The sequence below is a fragment of the Sturnus vulgaris genome, chromosome 2, assembly GCF_052056855.1.
Source record: "Sturnus vulgaris isolate bStuVul1 chromosome 2, bStuVul1.hap1, whole genome shotgun sequence".
Classification (NCBI taxonomy): domain Eukaryota; kingdom Metazoa; phylum Chordata; class Aves; order Passeriformes; family Sturnidae; genus Sturnus; species Sturnus vulgaris.
Genome location: NC_142244.1, coordinates 50,870,128 through 50,889,592, shown reverse-complemented (window position 1 = coordinate 50,889,592; position 19,465 = coordinate 50,870,128). Strand labels below are relative to the sequence as shown.

At 35.3% G+C, this 19,465-nt stretch overlaps 1 protein-coding gene across 6 annotated transcripts in view; it reads right to left on the bottom strand.

Moving 5' to 3' along the window:
* Positions 1-19,465, bottom strand: part of PAN3 (poly(A) specific ribonuclease subunit PAN3) — a 79,704-nt gene that overhangs the window by 45,627 nt on the left and 14,612 nt on the right. For all 6 annotated transcript variants that reach the window (XR_015801396.1, XM_088159528.1, XM_088159529.1 and 3 more), the window contains exons 3-5: positions 11,998-12,064; positions 9,939-10,009; positions 7,816-7,878 (exon numbers count right to left, since the gene is read on the bottom strand). Coding sequence is in view for 5 of the 6 variants with exons in the window: in XM_088159528.1 (XP_088015654.1) it covers positions 7,816-7,878; positions 9,939-10,009; positions 11,998-12,064 (201 nt within the window). In the remaining variant the exon portion in view is untranslated. The remainder of the gene's footprint in view (positions 1-7,815; positions 7,879-9,938; positions 10,010-11,997; positions 12,065-19,465) is intronic.

The following is a 19,465-nucleotide window of genomic DNA, read 5'->3' as shown; positions in this document are numbered from 1 at the left end:
CAAATTTTAAATTCAAATTTGCCATGACTCATCTCCTGAAAATTTGCTTTTAAAAATCAGGCAGAACTGAGCAGCCAATTGCAACAGAACTCTGAGAAAGACATTTCTGCTCAGGTTAGTATTTTAAAAAATAATTTCAGCTACTGTCTTAAGTGAAAACAGACATAACACATGCATGGGGAACTGTCATAAAATTGAGAAAACAGAACATATTTGAGGAAGTTCACATGCAGGAATTACTTGCACCTCATTAACAGTGATATTTCTATTACATTGGCAATGATATCTACAATAAAGAATGATATGAACATTAAACTGAAAAGGCACACTGTAAAAAAGAAAATCTGTTAAATACTTTCAAACAAGTAAAGTACAGAAATTTTCCAGATTTCCCTGTGTTTTCAAACCTATGTGTATCTACCTAGATAGTAAATATCATCAGAAGAAATATTTTAGCATCCATGCATAATTACACCAGGGCCTTTTATGCCAATTATATCAACAACTGGATCAAATTGCAGGGGTTGGCTGGTTTTCTTTTGCTGTGGGGTTTTGTTTGGGCATTTTTATGCAACAGTGCAACTACCATCTGGATATAGATCACTCTAAGCAATCAAAGCTTAACTTACCTTTATTCAGGTATCTACTTCACCTAGCACCTTAGAAATCTTAGCAACATCTACCTTCATGCACACTTTATAAATAATTCCTCAGGAAACAAGGCAAGAATCTAACTGAAGAAGATATCCCACTCACACAGAAAATTTGTAAGACACAGGACAAAACTACCATAAAAAGGCTGCAAAAACAAAACCTGAATAGATTCTCTCCTCTACTTCCCTGGAACCTTTCAGGCTGAAGGGTTTGGAAAGAATTAGAATTCAGTAGAGTCAACAGTACCTCATTTGCCCAAATAACCCAAACAAACCAACCCCTCCAAAAAACCTGCAAAACCCACAAACAAAAAAACAAAAAACCCCCAAAGATACCAACATGGACTATGAGCTACCAAAGACAATAAATTCCATGGAGGAGTTAACCAAATTTAGTAACAATAAACAAGACTGAAAATTAGAAAAATGTGATGGGTAGCACCTGATCATGGTCCATCTAAATATTGGTTGCTTATTTGGAGAAAAACTCAATTATTGGGTAACTTAATAAATCAGAAAGACTACAAAAATCCTAACCTACAAAGCCACTAGAGCTGAGAAGCTGGACATTCAAGCAAGACTGGACTTCAGGGCAGGGTTTCAGTACAGTATGTATTTTTCTTAGGCTGACTATTGGAAATAACAATGAAGAGTAACAGTTTCCCTAGAAGCTTTCCTGTCTCTCTCTCTCTCTTTCTCCATGCTCTACCAAGTGCAGTGGCACAGTCTGCCTCAGACTACTGGACTGCAAGCTGTTGCCCAAACATACTTCCATTCACAAAGGGCTCTTCTAATCTTCCATAACAACTGGTTGCCTACAAATATTCTCAAAAGGAAAACCATAACAAGTGAGAAAATAAACCAGTCTGGAAGGTGGCCATTTTGGCCACAACAGGATTCAGATTCCAGACAATAGGATGAAACTGTATTCTAAGTTTCATGAAAGACAATACAGACACAATATGAATTCATGTTCCAGTAGTTCTTTACTTAATTGTATTAAAAAATTAAATTAAGCACTGGATGAGTTTTAAAAAAAAACCCAACTTTTTCCTTTATTTATCATAAAACATTAGGGAATTACTAGGTCAAAATTTCATTATTTAGACAGATATTAGAAGATGGAATATACCATATTAACATTTGGAAATAAATTTTAGTCTATGTGCACCAAAGTCTTTCTAAATAACACTTGTTCTCAATGAGCAAACTTGGATCTGATTAGAAATGCAATCTGAATTTAAAGGATATCAGAAAACAGTATCTGCCAAGAGGAGAGTTTCAATAGAAAGGAAGCAAATAAATTGAGAAATTTGAAAAAGTGTATCAACTTTGCTATATCCCTGACCTCTACACAGAGCAGGAAATAAAGCAACACAAACAGTTCATCTTAAAATGAGCAAGAATTCATCAACCACTGATCATTTCTGAACCTATATATGTATGTAAATATATCTACCTAAAACATAGATGGCATGACAGACTGGACTAATAAACCAAAATTCTATGCTTGGAGACAATTTCTCTTGGGTGTTTACAAAAACAATTATTTTTTTGTCTTCTCTACAGCCTATGAGGTAAAAAAAATGTTCAGATGTAGTAATTACTGGCTGCAAATGTTTACATGAGGTAGGAAACAGCTAACTACCTTTAATTGCTAGCAACAGCTTAGCTTCCCCTAGGGTGAGAAGGGTAAGCATTTTCAACCATAGCTAATAATTATAACCCTTGCCCCGCAGAATCAAGCTGCTGCCAGCAATTAATGATAAGAGCCTACTGGTTGGCAGAATTATTAGCAAAGAGGAACCCCCAAAGTCTGAAAAACATTACACTTGAAACAAAAGAAAGCCACTCCAAAAACTAGTTCTTCCTAAGTAGCATCTTCACATGAGAACACTTCTAATGATTAACTTCACTAGCCCACACTAGAAAGTACTCCTCAAGTCAGTTTAATTACTTGGTTCTCATTCATTCAACAAGAATCTTGGGAATGTGTTCAGGAACTCTCTTTTCTTCTTTCTACTATTTGCTGTAACAGTGTCTTTGCCCCTAGTTCCTCCTGTACCAAAGACAGTGGGCAACATCACACTTCCTTTTTCTAATTCAGGATTAAACTGACCTCTAATGTAAAATGCTCCATAGCTATCTTACAGGAATAAATTTAAACAAGAAATTACCTATAAACAGTTAAACTGTAAAGACTTTCACTTAGTGTTTAAGTCTAGATAAGCTGACAAATCAAACTATACAATTGCAAAGTTTTCTTCTACTGAAGATCTGCAACTCTATTTTTCCAGGATCACTCAGGTCCCAAATTAGATTTCTGTTCCTTAAAATGCATTTACCTCTAGCAAGTTTTGAATTTAGATTTACAGGACCTTTTTAGTACCAAAACATACCCAATTAAGTCTAGCATACAAACATGTGAGCAGGCTATTGTGTTTCAAAGTACTGTGAAGAGTCTTAGCTATGGTAATGCTGTCTATGTACTTCTATTATCAAACCAAATAGAAGTCATCTTAAGCCTTCTCCATCACAGGCTAAACGAAACAGTATTTACCTTAAATTACTATAGCTAAAAGGTATTGCAAGAGCATTAGCTAGGGCTCATCTGTTGCACAGTGAGCTGACTGTATCTGCATATAGAAACAATAAAATATTACATTATCAGACAGAAAAGAAAGCTACACAAACTCACACTTCCCTTGTACTACTTACTGTACTACCAAAATTATGTGATACATAAAATTTTAAATTTCAATGCTGACTTTTAAAATACTTTTTTTAAATTTAATGGTAGACCATTAGAAAAAGAGGTTTAATACTCAGCTAGGCTGCTGGTCTACTGAAAAAGGGGCAATTTCTCTTTTATTATGCCTTTAAAACTAAAATCAAAAGGAATGTTCTTGGTGCTATTATTGCTATTTTCACCTAAGTGGAATATGACAGTACTTGAAACACCAACCCATAGATACAAACTTCAATATGTTATTGAGCCCCTATAAGGGCAGAATCAGCTAAGCATTAGCATAATTGTGAATACAACTCTGCTACTGTGTATTACTGAATCCAGTTAAGTGTTACATCTGAACATGAGTTATGGTCAACAGGAATATCCAAACAGACTTGTAAGATGGAAATATGAAAAAGAAAAGCTGTCTATGAAGTTAAACCATTTAAGTTCTGTAGTCAATAAAGCTGTAAAACCCCTTTACATGGATTGGGTTAATTGCTAACCAAAATATCCTCTACTCCTCCTTTGTTATTACAACCTCCCACCGGTAGACAGGCAGACCACACCTGCTTTTTTTGTATCTCAGCTTCTGAAGGCTGGAACCAATTTTTAAATTTTTGATTTCCACAAAAAAAAAATATTAAAAAAAAATAATAATAATAAAAAAAAATTTAAAAAATTGAATAGGAGTTTGGTCATCAGCTTAAAAATATTTGTGTGGTTGGCTGGTATTTGTTGTTAGCTGGAGAGTTTTTTCCCTAATGAAAAAAGAAGACTATGTTAACATTTATAATGCTTATAATCTTGAAGTCTCCAATACTATACTTTGAGATTACATGCATTTAACAGACTAGATACCCTTCCATCCAGATTGCTCATGAAAATCTGGGTTTGGCTGGGGACAGAATTTCACTACTACCACACAGAATGAAACAAGATTCATTCTTCTACTCCAAGAAAACTTAAACTTTCCATTTGGCATGGAAATGCGTCTTATTCTAGAGCAACGCATCTGACCAATGCAAAAAAAAAAAATTCTCAGTTTACACAAATTTTAGAGATGCAATAGATCTGTATCAGGCATTTTAAAGCATAGATAAGAGAAACTTTTCAGGTGAACACACCAAGAAAGTTTATTTCATGAGTATATATGCTGAAGGCATGAAAATCTTGAAGAGTTCAGAAGTAGGAAAACTGACATAATTAAGTCAAATGCTTTCTCATTAATTTTGCAGCCTAGCTACATTGAGATGAGGTATGAATTACCACAACTTAAAACCCTGGCATGGATTTAGTTATACTGACAAACTTCTTCACTAAGAAATTCATATCACCTGTTGAATTGATGTAAACTGGTGGAAAAACAGACTTTTTTTCCTACCACCATTAAAACAGATAGTTATAACTGTAGCAAAGTCTTGTCAGAGTACCACCACAAGATGCCCTTTAAAAAACTCCATTAATAAATGAACACTATGGGCAAACCATAGGTTTTCTTCATGTTTAAAGGCTTCTCTTAATAAGACACAAACTTTTCTATTACTTTCCCACAAAAGTGGGAAAATCATGCACAGTTACCAAATATATAGGTAAGAGGGTTAAAGACTGATGCAGCTTTTACTCTGTTCTTCAACAGGCATATGATTTCTCAAAAGCAATATATTTTCTAGCTGCTTTAAATATTTATATAGTGCCTTCAACTAATGTGTGCACAAGGTTAAAAAAATTGTAATTATTTTACTGCAAATCTGCAAAGACTACATATACCTTGGCATAGAAAGAATCAAACAAAGCTTGTAAATATAAACAAAAGCATTTAGTATATCAGCTACATTTGAAGTTATTTCACTTCAAATACACAAAAGGATGAGGCAACAAAATGCAAAACTGTTACATATTTTTAAAGGTAAATACTTTTATAATTTGACTGACGTACCGTTATGATCACTAATCCAGACACAAAAATAAAAGCGAGTAATATATTCTCTCATGACACACTTAGAAGTGAAAAATACATATTTATCTAAACAGTAATAACTAAGGAAGCAAAAGCACACAACCAAGGAACAATAACTATTCCAATAACTAACTAAAATTCCAATAACTAACTATTCAGAGGAAAAACGTAAGCAGATTATATTATATGATATCCTTGTAACACATTTTAGACCATGTATTACCTATAAACATTTAATAAAAGTACAGTGTTTATGCATTGCTGCAACAACTTTTTTTAGCATCAACTACAGTGTTTTATTATTGTAGTATGGGTGTATAAATCTCAGAGGGAAAAATTTAAGTTTGAAATATAAATTAAGCCCAGGTACATTATAGAGTCCGTACAGCCATAATTGTGTCTCTTAGAACACAGTGACATGATGCTTGATCATTACCCCTCAACTCATCAGAACATGATTTGTGCTTCTGAGATTGTATGCAGGAGGCTCTGAAAAGTGAAAACTGTCTCACACATTTTCATTAAAAGTAAATTCAGCAAGACCAAGCATGGCACATATGGCTTTTCAATGAACACCACTGACTAGATAATAATCAGGTAGCAGAGGTGTCAAGATACTGCTGGAAACAGGAAGCTAGAGAGAAATACAGTTTCCCAACAGGTAACAAAACTAGATGGTAGGCAGGACACTTAAAAATAAAACAGCAACCATTTAAGTCTTAAGAATTCAATATCCACAGGACCTAATGTTATCTTTGTTTTCTTTTAGCTTGAGAGGTCAAACTCTTCTCATACTCATTACAAGTTTGCATTTATGCAAACTAGGTTTACAGATAGTCTTTGCTTCAAATAATTTTCTATGCACACTTATTTCTGCTGATCAGAGTAAATTAATTAAGTCTGCTGTGCAGTCTCACTTGCTGTAAATCTCCACAGATGGCACTGAACAGCTGCACCCTGTTCAGGGAAAACTTCAATTCAGATAATCTCTCATACTTTCCTTTCTAATCTAGAGTTTTTGTCCTTGCCTTTACTCACTTAAAACCAATGGAAGGCACTCTAGAAAAAAATTACTTCTAAATATATAAAAAGCAGCATTAAAATTGTGTTTAAAGTTGTTCAGCACAGCAATTAATTCACCCCTTGCAGCCTATGAACTGAAGTTATTCTCACCTTAATGGACCTCCTCTAATTGTGACTGAACAATTAAAAAAATGAAATGGAAATACATCAGTGTTAGAAACTTTTTATAAGAGTTCAGCTTTCATGAGGATTGAAGGTATGAAAAAATATAGCAAAATGTAAAAATAAATGCTTTTCACTATACTGTAAGGCTGACCAGTGACAAGTACAGAAATCTTTTAGCCTGGATTGGTAGCAACAGTCTCAGAAAAAATTTAAACAGAAGTTCATAATGTATTTTCATCTTAGTGCATTAAGCTGTCATGTCCTTGACAGCAGATTCTGATCAGTTATGTCACACAAGTTTTTATGAACTGTTTACCAGAAGCAGCAAAATGAAAGCAAGAACTTTTCCAGACTGATCATTTCAGCTTTAGAGAGGAGCACTCTTCTAAATTTTGGCTAAAGTCAATTTAGGAAAAACACCCAGGAAGTTCAAGTTCAGAATGTCACCCTATTTTTAACAAGCATAATATGTATTTGAAGAAAAAATGAAATAAGCATGACATCATTATTCTGGGAAAAGGTTAGTCTATTACTAACTCTAGCTTCTGTTCCATGCTTCACAAATCCTATTTGCATTGTAGATTAATACTTACCTAAAAATCTCTTATAGAAATTCACTTTAAGGTTGCTTGTCTTACTGCATGTAGAGTTACAACAACCGGACAGTAAATCCAGAAGGTTTTAGAGTTGACAGAACCTCCACCAAGGCTCCATCTACAGAAATACTTAGCTCCTTTGATTTCATTTTAAGTATCCTATAAAAATGTCTTTAAACAGTAATCTTAGCTTTCCTGAAATCTAAAATTGAAATGCAGTTTAATAATTTCTAAACAGAGATAATTGCCTCAAGAATGTACATAAAAATTCAAGGACTATGTTTACTTTTTAAACAGAAAGTAGAATGACTCTAAACATCAAATAATCAAAAGCAAATAAAATAGCTTAGTCGTACTAACTAGTTTCAAAAATACTGTCTAATTAAAAAGCAAGGATATTCAGAATTACAATCATCAACTTATGTTTACTATTTCATTGATATCAAATATTTCTCCATATGGCTTGCCCATTGTTAAAGGGCTGCCAGCTTAACATGATCAGCAATATCCAAAGACAATCAATAAACCTGCTTAACAGAACTACATAGTATATGCTTTTACAGAAACTGTTCAGTTTTACACAAACATGCAGTTTTTACATAGTTCCAAATAACTTAATACTTCAAAATATTACTAAATAGAATTGTGATTTTTTTAAAGGAAAGGAATTGTTCTTTGTTCACTTACCAAGACTGTATTATATCTGTCCTCCAAGTCAGTGATAAACGAAGGAAATGCTGGTTTTGCCAGCTAGTTCAGAACAAACAAAACCTTAGACATGGGCTCTTAGATAATGGAGATTTTTTTCATAGTAGGTGTTGTAAACACCTACATTTGAACTAGTCACCAAGGCTCCCTTGATACAGCAGGCACCAAGCACTGGCCCAATAAACCCCATTGCTCAAGTTCTAAACAAACCCCAGTAAATGGGGTAGAGGGGAATCATGTAAGTTCTTAAATACCTGGCTCTCAAGCATTTAGTGCCTTTAAGGCAATCACTTCAGACCATTTGGATATTATAACAAAAATACTAAAAATATTTTAAAACTACATCATAACTACTTGCAATGTATTGACTGGCAGCAAAAGTCAGTCACAACTCATTAATTTTTCATAACTTTAGCCATTGATTTTTGTCCACTTAAAGCAATCACCAACATCTGGTCATTTCCCAAGTATTTTTCTCAGAGAGAACTAAATGTTTCTTTAAATAACTCATCTCCCTGTGCTGACTATAGAGGGAGCCTGGATGCCTAGATTTAGACAGTTCAAGTAGTATTTTATGAAAACTTCCCCATTACTGGTATTTAACAACCTTTAATACAAGCATACATTACAAAATAGCAGTCATAATAAAAAAAAATATTAATATACAAAGAAAAATACAAACCCCTTTCAATTAATGCCAGTTATAGCTGAAATGCTAAGTAGAAAAAATTCCAAGTTAATGAATTTCACAGATAAAACTTACTCTTAATACTATTTTAGCAGCCAGTGCCTTAATTTACTTCTTTTTCTTGAGATAAAAATGGACCAAGTCATAAAGCACTCTGAATTACTATTCGAGCTTTGAGGTAATCGTGCTTTACAAGCAAACATTAATTGGTTTGTTTTCACTTTGTCCTGCTTAACTTCAAAGTAATTTTTGGAGACAGTGGTCATTCTTGCAATATTTCTGTTTGATAGCTTATTTTCTTTGGTGCCTGTGGTTCATACACAAGCACAAGCTTACACTCAGGCACATACATACATATGTGCATATATTGGCTCTCAAAGCCTGTGAGAAGAAGGAACGTACAATTATTTTTCATTTTTACATGCCTTGGTAAGTGGATAAGTAACATTTATAGTTCTTTACATCCAACTTTGAGTGCACAGTACTGGCATTAAGGAAAACAGCAATGCAGATATTCCATGTAGCTTGGATACATCATAATATTAGAAAATTAATGTTCTACAACAGCATTTATATTTAAAAAACAGTGTGATGGACCAACTACAGCAATTATCTTTAAGCTCAATTTTCACCTGCAGGAATAATACAGAACATGCTAATGTAGCTTGCTTTCATCATTTACTACAGGAAAGCTCAGGATAATGTGGCTAATAAGTAGTAGAACATGAAAATCAGTGAAAGTAAAACTTAATAACTGGTTGGGACAAGGTAATGTCTAGTTTGTTAAATGACAGTTCACAAAAATGAGAAGGAACTCTCACATAATCAAACTTTTGTCTCTTATTCGAGCCAGTGAGTGTATACCTGGAAAACACCACAACTTGCTCAGTTGCAGGTCAAAGGTGTTTGAAGATGTTGTCTAGCCCTCAGCAAAAGAAAGATGTCTCAGTATGAATTAGAGGGATGGGGAAAAAAGCCCAAACCTTCACTTCGCAATGATAAGTGTCTTTCAACCTAAATTCATTTTAAATTGTTATTATTATCACAAAGTTGAAATAAATGGGAGAATGATTCTTCATGTACTCTGAACTTTCTGCCATAAAGGCTTGTAGGTCACATGCCCCTTTGTAGAATAAAAATAATTTATTTTCAAATTCAATAGGCTATGCACTAAGTTTTGTATTCTATAAACTTCAGTTTACAAGTGTCTGGAATATTTCTTAATAGCCGCAGTCTGATCTGATGTAGCAAACATGAAGCAGTAAGATCTTATTTATATCAGCAGCAGCCCATTAAAATAAATCCAGTAACATCAGAAGAATCCTTATTTCATGTAGCATTTCAAGTTATTCCAGATCTTCTTCACTGTCAACTCATATATAAATATGCTACTTATGATTTAGTTGTTGCCTACCTTCCTCCTTTGAGACACGCTGAGGGCAGCAAAGTCATTAAACAAGGATGAATTTGGTGAAGTTAGTGGATCTATAAAACCAATGTAAAACCAATGTGTTACATATATATACACACACATTACTAAAAGTTTTATATTTTTAAACTTATTTCTGTACAGAAAAAAATCCTTTCGATAAAGCTAAATTTAGCAATCACACCGCTAAAACCCCCAGCACTTATTCTATGCAACTGCTTAATTGAAATGGTGCTCATTAACAGAATTCAGTAAGTTTAATTGCTGTTGACACTATTTAAAGGCTACCTAACATTTCACAGCCTTCATCTGATCAGAAAACCTGTTTTAAGTGCTCCTTACATTTGCATGTCATTTTTAACCCTGTAGATGATACATTACAATGTTTCCAATTCACCAGAAGATCCTCTCAAAGGCTTGAAAAGCTTTGGAACAGGTTGCCCAGGGCAAGTGCATGAGTCACCATCCCTAAGGGCACTGTGTAAATGTAGTACTGAGGGAAAGCTTTAGCAGTGCACCTGGATAATAGCTGGACTACTGTAAAAAATTTTTTCCTGTATAAAAGGTCCGATGATTTTATGATCTCCATTTTCCTGAAATTAGCAATCTTCTGTATAATAGATCTTACAAATAATGATGTGGATTTTGCTTGTCCTGTCACTGTTCTGCACATCAAATTTAAATCAGAACCAAGGATAGCACAAGTCCACATTTCATTAATAACTTTTTATTGCTTTTTCTTTTTTCTTATTCATGTTTTCCAGAGTTGAAGTATCAAAAACGGTATAACATCCACAGATGCAACTTAAAACTCCAAACTACACAGCTAATACTGTCAAATTAGCAGATGACTGCTAGCAGTAAACATTGGTGCTTTGATGAAACACTTTCTTCAACATTAAATTCTTAACAGGAAATTGATCTTATATTTGTTCAACAATAAATATTCCCTGAAAGGGCAATTCTACAAGTGAAGCACTGCTTGGCAGAACTGGGGAGAGGGAGGGAGAAGGATCTGAGACACAACAAAATTTAAAATGGTTTCTCTCCTTGACATGCATCACCATTACTATTTGGCCTGTCACAGTCAAACTCTGACTGCATTTAAAACTGGAGACCTGCACTGCCTTGAATAGCTAATTGTTCAGTGGGACAAAAGAAGCAGAGTGATCTCAAATCCTACTGGAAATAAACTAGGAAGAAAAAACAAAAAACCCACAAATTTTGATTTTCAAGCAAGTTCATTTTATAGTAGTTACTACCATGCTTAAAAAATTATAATCCTGGTAAGTAGACTAGCTTCAGGGTCAGACATGCAAATGGAGTTCTAGAGCATAATTTACACAGCAATTTTCAAAGCAGAAATTTATTTTAAATGTATATTCTTGCCATAAGGAAGCAGTACCCTCTTCTTTAAAGAACTTAATTTAAACAGCTAGAGCTGAAATAATCCGCAGTGATTCTGAAGAGCACATTACAAAGCTCAATACATTCTCCACAATAATTTAGTGAGTACGTAGGCTTTCACTATCAAGACATTTTCTTCAGCTGAAAACCATGTATATAAAACATGTTCCTATAGCAAGGAAAAAATTGTAAGAGGCAAAGTACTACTCGCAAGACAAAACTGAATAGCTATTAAAAATCATCAGATATGTGGCATTTCACAAAATCCACACAACCTAAATTTTACAGAAAACACCTGTACGCTCATCCCACAGAGTAGCTTATCCAAGAAGCATAATAAAAAGGGATATTACAAGTGAAGCAACAAAAATGCTTAAGCTATCAGTGCTTTACAGTGGATATCCAAACTAACATTTGACTTGAAGTGACAAGACTGATAATGACTTCTTTTAGTTTTTCCACCACAGCAAAGAGAAGGCTAAAAATTTATGAGTTCATTACACTATTGCTAAAAAACAAAGTTCTGCTGTATCTCAAATAAAATCAGGGAGCTAGCTGACACTCCCTCAGTTTTGTGAAAGTGAATCTCTCAAATTTTCACACACACTTTTATATGTATTACTTTAAATATACTTACCATGGCCTGCATACTGCTTGGCACTGTCATTAAGAAGGCTAGGGGAGCTGCTGCTATTTGTCATCCTCTGTAAAAATAAAAGATGAAAGCGTGCATGTAAAATAAAGCCTTAACAGGTTAAGTGAAGGCATTGGGGATGACCTTTAGAAAGTTTTAAGGACAGACTAGGAAACTTGTGCTCATTCCCCACTTAGTAAATACAGTGAGCAGACTTTTAATTCACAAAAATGTTTAGTAAAATAAAGCATTTTGCACAACAGAAATGCAAACCAAAAACTAATGTATATTAAAAGTAAACACTATTTTCATTAATTTCTTCTAAATGAGGAGGGTATACCAAACATATGGCTCTCTTCCTGCATGTTGTGAAAACATTAGATAAGACAATTACTTATCTCCTTAAAACAGCCTTTCACACTGCACTCCTAGAACAACTCCTCCCTTTAATATACTAACACCACAATATGAAACTTCTCCAATGAAAAATACATAAATTAGGTATTTGATAGATTCTTTTTTAAAAATAAAAGAACCTTTTGAGACCTTTCAGCAAAACATAACCCTTTTAACATTCCTCCTAGGCTCCACTTGCTTCTCCTACATTCCTCTATAAATATCAGCTAGCAATAAACTGGACTAAAGTGAAGCAGTGCTGCTCTAAGAGCTACTGCTTCTTTGATACAGAAGTTTTAAAGCATCTCTTCTTATTCCTGCTTATTATTTTCTTTCACCAGCTTCCCAACAGGAAGAAAAAGTGTGAGAAGAAAAGGAAGGCCGGGTCAGGAAGTGTTCTTCCTCACTGAGAGAGACAACCCCTAATTTGTTAAAATACTCCCTGGCATGCTTTTGGCCCACATCAACCCAGAGTCTCCCAGCTAATTTCCAGGCACTGTTCAGCAGTGAAAAGGTTTGAGAACCCTTCAAATCGACAGTTTGCATGCAGACTCTGTTTTAGTGGGTGAGCACACACCAGCACAAACAGGCCATTTTGTGCCAGCTGGCCCTAAGCATCAAGGAAGGTTTCCAGGCATGTTTCATTTGGTAGTCTAGACACAGACTGACTCAGAACTGGTCACTGGAGTTGCTCTTTACAGTTATTTTTCTCCATAGCCAGTCTCAATGTTGGTGGCAAAGGGCAGGAAGCTTACCATGTTATACTTCAATGCCATTTCATCTAATTGTTGACCACAAAGATCAATATTCTGAAGTAATTTTGGTAAGAACAGAGGACAACCAACAGAAGTGGGAGTGCTATCCAATATAGTAGAACTGCAAACCTACTACAGTTCAAGTCTCCCAACACTTACAGTTTTCAGAGCACCACAAACTTCACCAGGAGCTGCTGCTTTTAAAATTTGTATCTAAAAGTATAGATGGTGTAAAGTAGCTTTTATGTGGAATGTGTACAACACCTAAATAGAACATAAACCTTCAGCTTTTCTAAGACTTCAAGCAAGCAGTTTGCTACAGGCTCTTTCCTTATTTTGATGTCACCTGTCTCTTGCTCCTAAATATACTGAACTGACAATATAAATATCACTAACTGCTCAAGTGATAATTATATACACAAAAGGCGTGGGTCTAGTGAAGCAAAAGTTAACTATTTTACAAAACAAGGCACCACTTTGAGAGACCCACACTAAAATGATAAATTTTGCCCAAATTCAAGGACACTCATCCTATTGCTCACAATCATCAAAATAAGAATAAAAACACATCAAGATCACTTCTGAATTACAGTAGCTCAAGTAATCATATGCCATATTCCCTTTCTAAGCAATGCAAAGAACTTGAATAGTTTGTCACAAATATTTAAGAAGCATCCCTGTTATGCTTTTTTTTTTTTGACATTTGAGACATCCACATCAATCCCCATAAAAAAAAAGGGGTTTAAGAAGAAATTTCCAAGGGGAATCTTTCAGATTTGCACAGGATTTGTATAGGCATAGATAAAAATAGTATTAATATCCACTTATAATACCAGATTTAATAATAACTATAATGCAAAAGACAATGATTTGTTGAAACAGGAATAAATATGATATTGAGAACTATGTTGGTATCAAAGCTGCTTAAGCATATAGGTTAAACATGGAACAAAGTACTTTTATTCCATCAATATTCACCATCCTCAGGCACAGGAGTTTAACATTGAACCAACAGAACTTTCACTGTGAACAGGAGCCCGAGATTATGAAAACCAGTGCTGACATGATCACTGAGAACATACAGTGCATCAAGGCAGACTGTGACAGAGCATATTGTTCTGGATTCTGAAAGCACAGTGCAACCCAAACCTGTGAGCATCAACCGTGCTTTTACAAAGTCAAGTTCACATCCAAGGTGCAAACATATCTTACACACACCAGGGTTCCAAAAAAACAAAGCTTGGGCAGCTCTTGCCATATCAACTGCTTGCAACCTGTAGCTTGAATACTTAGAAACATCCACCAAATCCATGAGTTTTTCATTTTGCTCACTTTTATCACACGTACACAAGCTTCTTACCTTAACGTTATTCATAGAATACCTGCATGTAATCAATAAAGGCTTTTTTAATAACTGTTAATAACTGTTTTAATATAAAGATTTCTACCACGTCAAAATGCATTTAGTTTTAATGAAGGCTACTCCTGTATCTGATTTTTACCTAAAAGGTCTTGAAAGTAAAAAAAAAAAAAAAGAACACACAAGTGCTGATTGTTATTTGTGTTTTCCAGAAGGCAGCTTTAACTTTAACTACCATTTTTCAACCTCTTCTAATGATGTCAAACTGTTTTTCATATAAACTCAATTTCAAGAAGATTGTAAGCACCTCAAGCCCAAAGGATGAAAGCTCCAGAAAGGCAAAAGCAACCATTAACAGGGAAGAAAATTAAATATTAAGCCTGACAGGGAAGGTAAGCACACACATGAGAGCTTCAGACTGTTTTACTACATCAGGGCTTTTATCATATGGAAGTTAATATAGAAAGAAACCTTGTGATAACCAAGTAAAACACTCAGTTCCACAAACTTCTCTTCTCTGCCTGCCTATTGCTATGATTTGCCAAGGTTCTTTAAACAGTACTCAAAATCCAACTAGGATGGCTGGCATACATCTGCCCCTCTCCCTTTAAAAGAATTTAAAAGTTGTTTCTGTTTTAGCTTCTCCTCACAGGAGGGATGCTCCATACCTGCATCCTCTTTGTGACTCTTCAACGAGCTCTCATCAGTATATCCCTGTCTCTCATGTAGTGAGAAGCCCAGCACTCCAGGTGTGACTTCACTTCTGGACAGAAGGGAAGATCATCACCCTTGACCTTTTAGCAATGTTTTACCTCAGGCAGTCCACTTCCTCTGTGCAGTATACTAAGAAGAGAAGTGTTATAACAAACATTCCCACCTTCTAAAAGGAGCACACCACCTTGCCTCCACCCTTCAATACTCAGTCACAAACCCCAAAATTATAGCTGCACTTAAGGCAAGTTTGCTTTACTTTCATCTCCCTCAAGTATATATTACAAAGTTCTCATCAAGATAAAGCACAAGTAAAACTTTGATGCAGACAATTAGATCTGGCTTTACATAGCTTATAAGGACTTATCTCGAAGTGACTGTTTTTCCTTTTTTTCTCCTCCATTTCTTCTCTCCAAAATACATAAGAGATGATATTTATTCCTTTTTTCTCTATAATCCCTGCCCTAACCCTGATAAAGTAGGGATTTTCCTCATGGCCATTCCACATTTCAAAATATTTTGCAGTATGTCACAATCCAGTCTCTCCATCTTACTACCGTTTTACTGGAACTGTATGTCAGCATATTTCTTTATAATTTTTAGAATAATGTTGACTAGAATACAAACAGTCATTCTGCAAAAGATTGAGATTAATTTGTTTGGCTGTGACATTGTTTAGTTGTCAGATTCTGTGACCTACACAGGGTGATATCTTTTGCTTTTCTTTTTAAAAAATCCAAAACCTGTCTTTGACAGTATATGTGGTACCATCTACAGAATGACCCACTCAACTGCTGAAACTAAAGCAAGTGGATTTCTTCAGAAAGCATTATGAAAACAACTGCATAATTTTATATTTAAAGCAGCACATCTGTAGCTCCACTCAGTTCCCAACAGTTAAAAACTGAAGACATTTACAAGCTTCTGTGCTATAAGGAGAGTTTTATTACTAGACTGTTGGCAGATGCAGCAATGGCAACAAAAGTCTTTGTGTTTATTCAGCTGCAAGGCTTTGAAGTGAGCATGGTTGCTACTTCTCAGGCTATTCAAGAATGCTTAGTACACCAACATTTGCACGGTGAAAGCAAGCAAAGCCAATTCTTCTCCATTGCTTGGCCTTGCCAATTTTAATGCTGAAGACAGTTATTCCCTTATTATTTCAATTAGGCTGATGTACTGAGAACTTAAGATTCTTCCTTTCTACGTAACCTGCAGTCCAATGGAATCCATGTAGTTATAAATCTCATCCCATCAAAATAAAGAAGACCAGATCTCTGTGAAGCAACAGGGATAAGGCAACTTGTACTGTTCTATGCTCTTACAACCAAGCTGCTCAATTCTAATATATTAAAAGTTTTAACATCAAGATACTTCTCTGCCTCATCCTGCTAGAATATCCTTTGAACAGCCTGACATAATATTATCAAAGCTTCTTTCCACACCACCTGCATCTTTGGTCAAGCCACAAGTTAGTCAAAGGGAACCACTAATGCCAGAGGAACAGTGACACCTGCCAACGAAGTGACACACACAGAGCAACTGAGCAAACAGCCAAGCATTAGAGGCATCCCAGCCAGCCAGCTCCTGTCTCTTCACTGCTGGGAAAGCCAAAAGCAGTGAGCTGCTTTTCAAACCACACCTCTGACTGTCTCTTGGCAGCTGCTGCTATGCCAAAAAGTAAAAAAAAAAAAAAATTAAAAAAATGCTTCAAGGACAGCATGCAGGTTGTGGGCCATGGGCTGCACTGGCCTACTCTGTAGTCAGTTAGTATTACTTACAGAAGGGGAAAACAGAAAAAAAGTGCTTTGATAAGATGGAAAACAAAGCTGTTAATATAGTATATGAAAGCATATGCAGATTCAGGAAAGCGACATGTGAAACCAAAAAGTCTTACAGAAAAACAAAGCAATGAGGACAGAAGACTATTAGTCAATAGGAAACTAAGTAACAACAGAAGATGATGGGGGGCCAATGAAAGGTTGGCCAACAGCAAAGACCTTTTAAGTAGGAAGAGTGGAAGGTTGAGGCAAAGAGATCTTTTCAGAAAGGAAGAAAAAGGAAGAATTACAGTCATGGCCACTTCAAAAATCCTGCCTCTTCTGAACTGTACCAAGTACTTTTTACTCTGTTTTCCCCATTGCAAAGTGAGTATTGCCATTCACTATCTTCACCACTAATCTAAGCCCAAAGATATGTTGAAGATCTCATAAAATATTCTTCCACAGATATAAATGAAATCTGAAAGTCAAAATAGCCATTCTACAGAAATGTTGAAAACTATACATCTACACTATTTATGGTCAAAGCAGCACATCCACTCCCAGTTCATCATGATATAATCCCCTTTTCTCCTTTTTGGTGCTTACTTAACATTGAGTCTTAGAGAACAGGCACTGCACACAAAAATATGGAAACTGCAAATTTTGACATAGCTTCATTTGATGCAGTCTGGTTCCATTATATATATATATTATGATAACCCAAACATATACAACCACAACAAATATATACAACCTCTTTTCATCAAACCTCTGTTTTAGGAAAAACACATTCTGGAGATTAGGTAGGAATAGTCAAGACAATTCATCAATTGAATACCTGATGATTATGTTGAGAGGTATGTAGTGAATAAAACAAGGATATCAGAAAGATTATTTCATGGTAACAGAAATGAGCAATACCCTGAAGAGACTGACTTTTTTACTATCTTCGCTAGAGTGAGGCCAGTTAAGCAACTTGAACCAAGCATTTTACTGGTGGTCATTAATTCCATCCTTCACCTTCCAACTGTAAAGATTAGTTTCAAAAACTCAGGTCTTTTGTTTGCCAGCACTGTTGCACCACTGTTTAATAGCCATTCTTTTCCATCCTATGCATCTACAATATGTAGAGTACTATTTGGTTTCATACAGAAAGCACTCCACAAAGTTTGATGGAATAATTGCAATGGCACCCAAAAGTACACTGCCAGCTAAGAGTCTTCACAAGGATGCAAACAGCATGCAGGAATAAAGCACAGAACCATATAATGAACATTTAATTAAATACCAAAGAGATGCTCAATACACATGGATGTGCCACACATCTTGTATTCTGATTAAGTTCCACTAATAATTTTCCTACTGAAAGAATTACACAACGTTATGAGAAATACCACTCTAAATACAACCTCAAGGCTGCACTGGCAACCTAAACTTACCATTTCCTAACATTTTGCTGCATTTTACTACTGTTTTTCTATCAGTATGTTTATTTGCATGTTTGTGCAACTTCCCAGTTTAAGAAACAAGCTGAAGAGCTTGCCTCATACTACATCACTGATGCATTTATTCGTGAACTACACAGATTCACCAGAGATGACAAAGTAACTCAGATGGAACCAATGTTTCCATCTGCAAAAGCAAAACAGAATTAATGAAATATTTTACAGAAGACATCTGATGTTTCATTGATGGCAGAATACTAAATTTTTAGTATCTTTAGATTGATTTGAGAATCAGGAGAGAAACAGGAACATGGATTTGTTCTCTCCACCCTACTTTGTCCCACCTTTACATTATGAAAACTTGTTTCCAGTTTTTGTGTATTGTGTTTGTACCATTCCAGTCCCCATTCTGTGAGTCTCCCACTATGAGCAAAAGGACTGAAGTGGAGAGGAGAACAATCTTTCCTGGTTTCTTCCTCACTTATCTTCAGCTCAGCTTCTCTAAGCCTATAGCATGTTTCTTTTCCCTTACCAACCCCTCTGCTCCAATTAACACAGATACAGCAGTCTTTTATTAAATATAGATCAACTTCCATGCTGCTTCAGTCTGAAGTGGAAGAAAAGGAAAGAGGGAAAAGAAGCTGATCAGCATTCCTGCTCTGAGTTCAGGCCTAGATTATGCCAGAGCTGCAAAAATGTACTCAAGCTATAACATGCCAGAGCAGATTACATCTTTGGGAAATCATTTAACGTCTAGGAAGTCTCCAGTGGGTCCATATAAACCAGTTCTGCAGAGGCTTAATAAAGTGACAAAATCTGTGCATATTTTCAGAGAAAGCAAGCAAGAGGTACATCCTTGATAGAATAACCAATCTATCAGACTCGAAGTCTCTATTCCAAACCATAAAGGACTAGTATTATTTAAAGTCAAACCCACTAAAATTTCTCCCTTGCCTTCTTCTCCAAAGGGCTGAATGACACAGAAAATCTCATTCCAAGTGGCTAAACTCTGTCAGTATGGACTTAACCTAGCAGCTGACACAC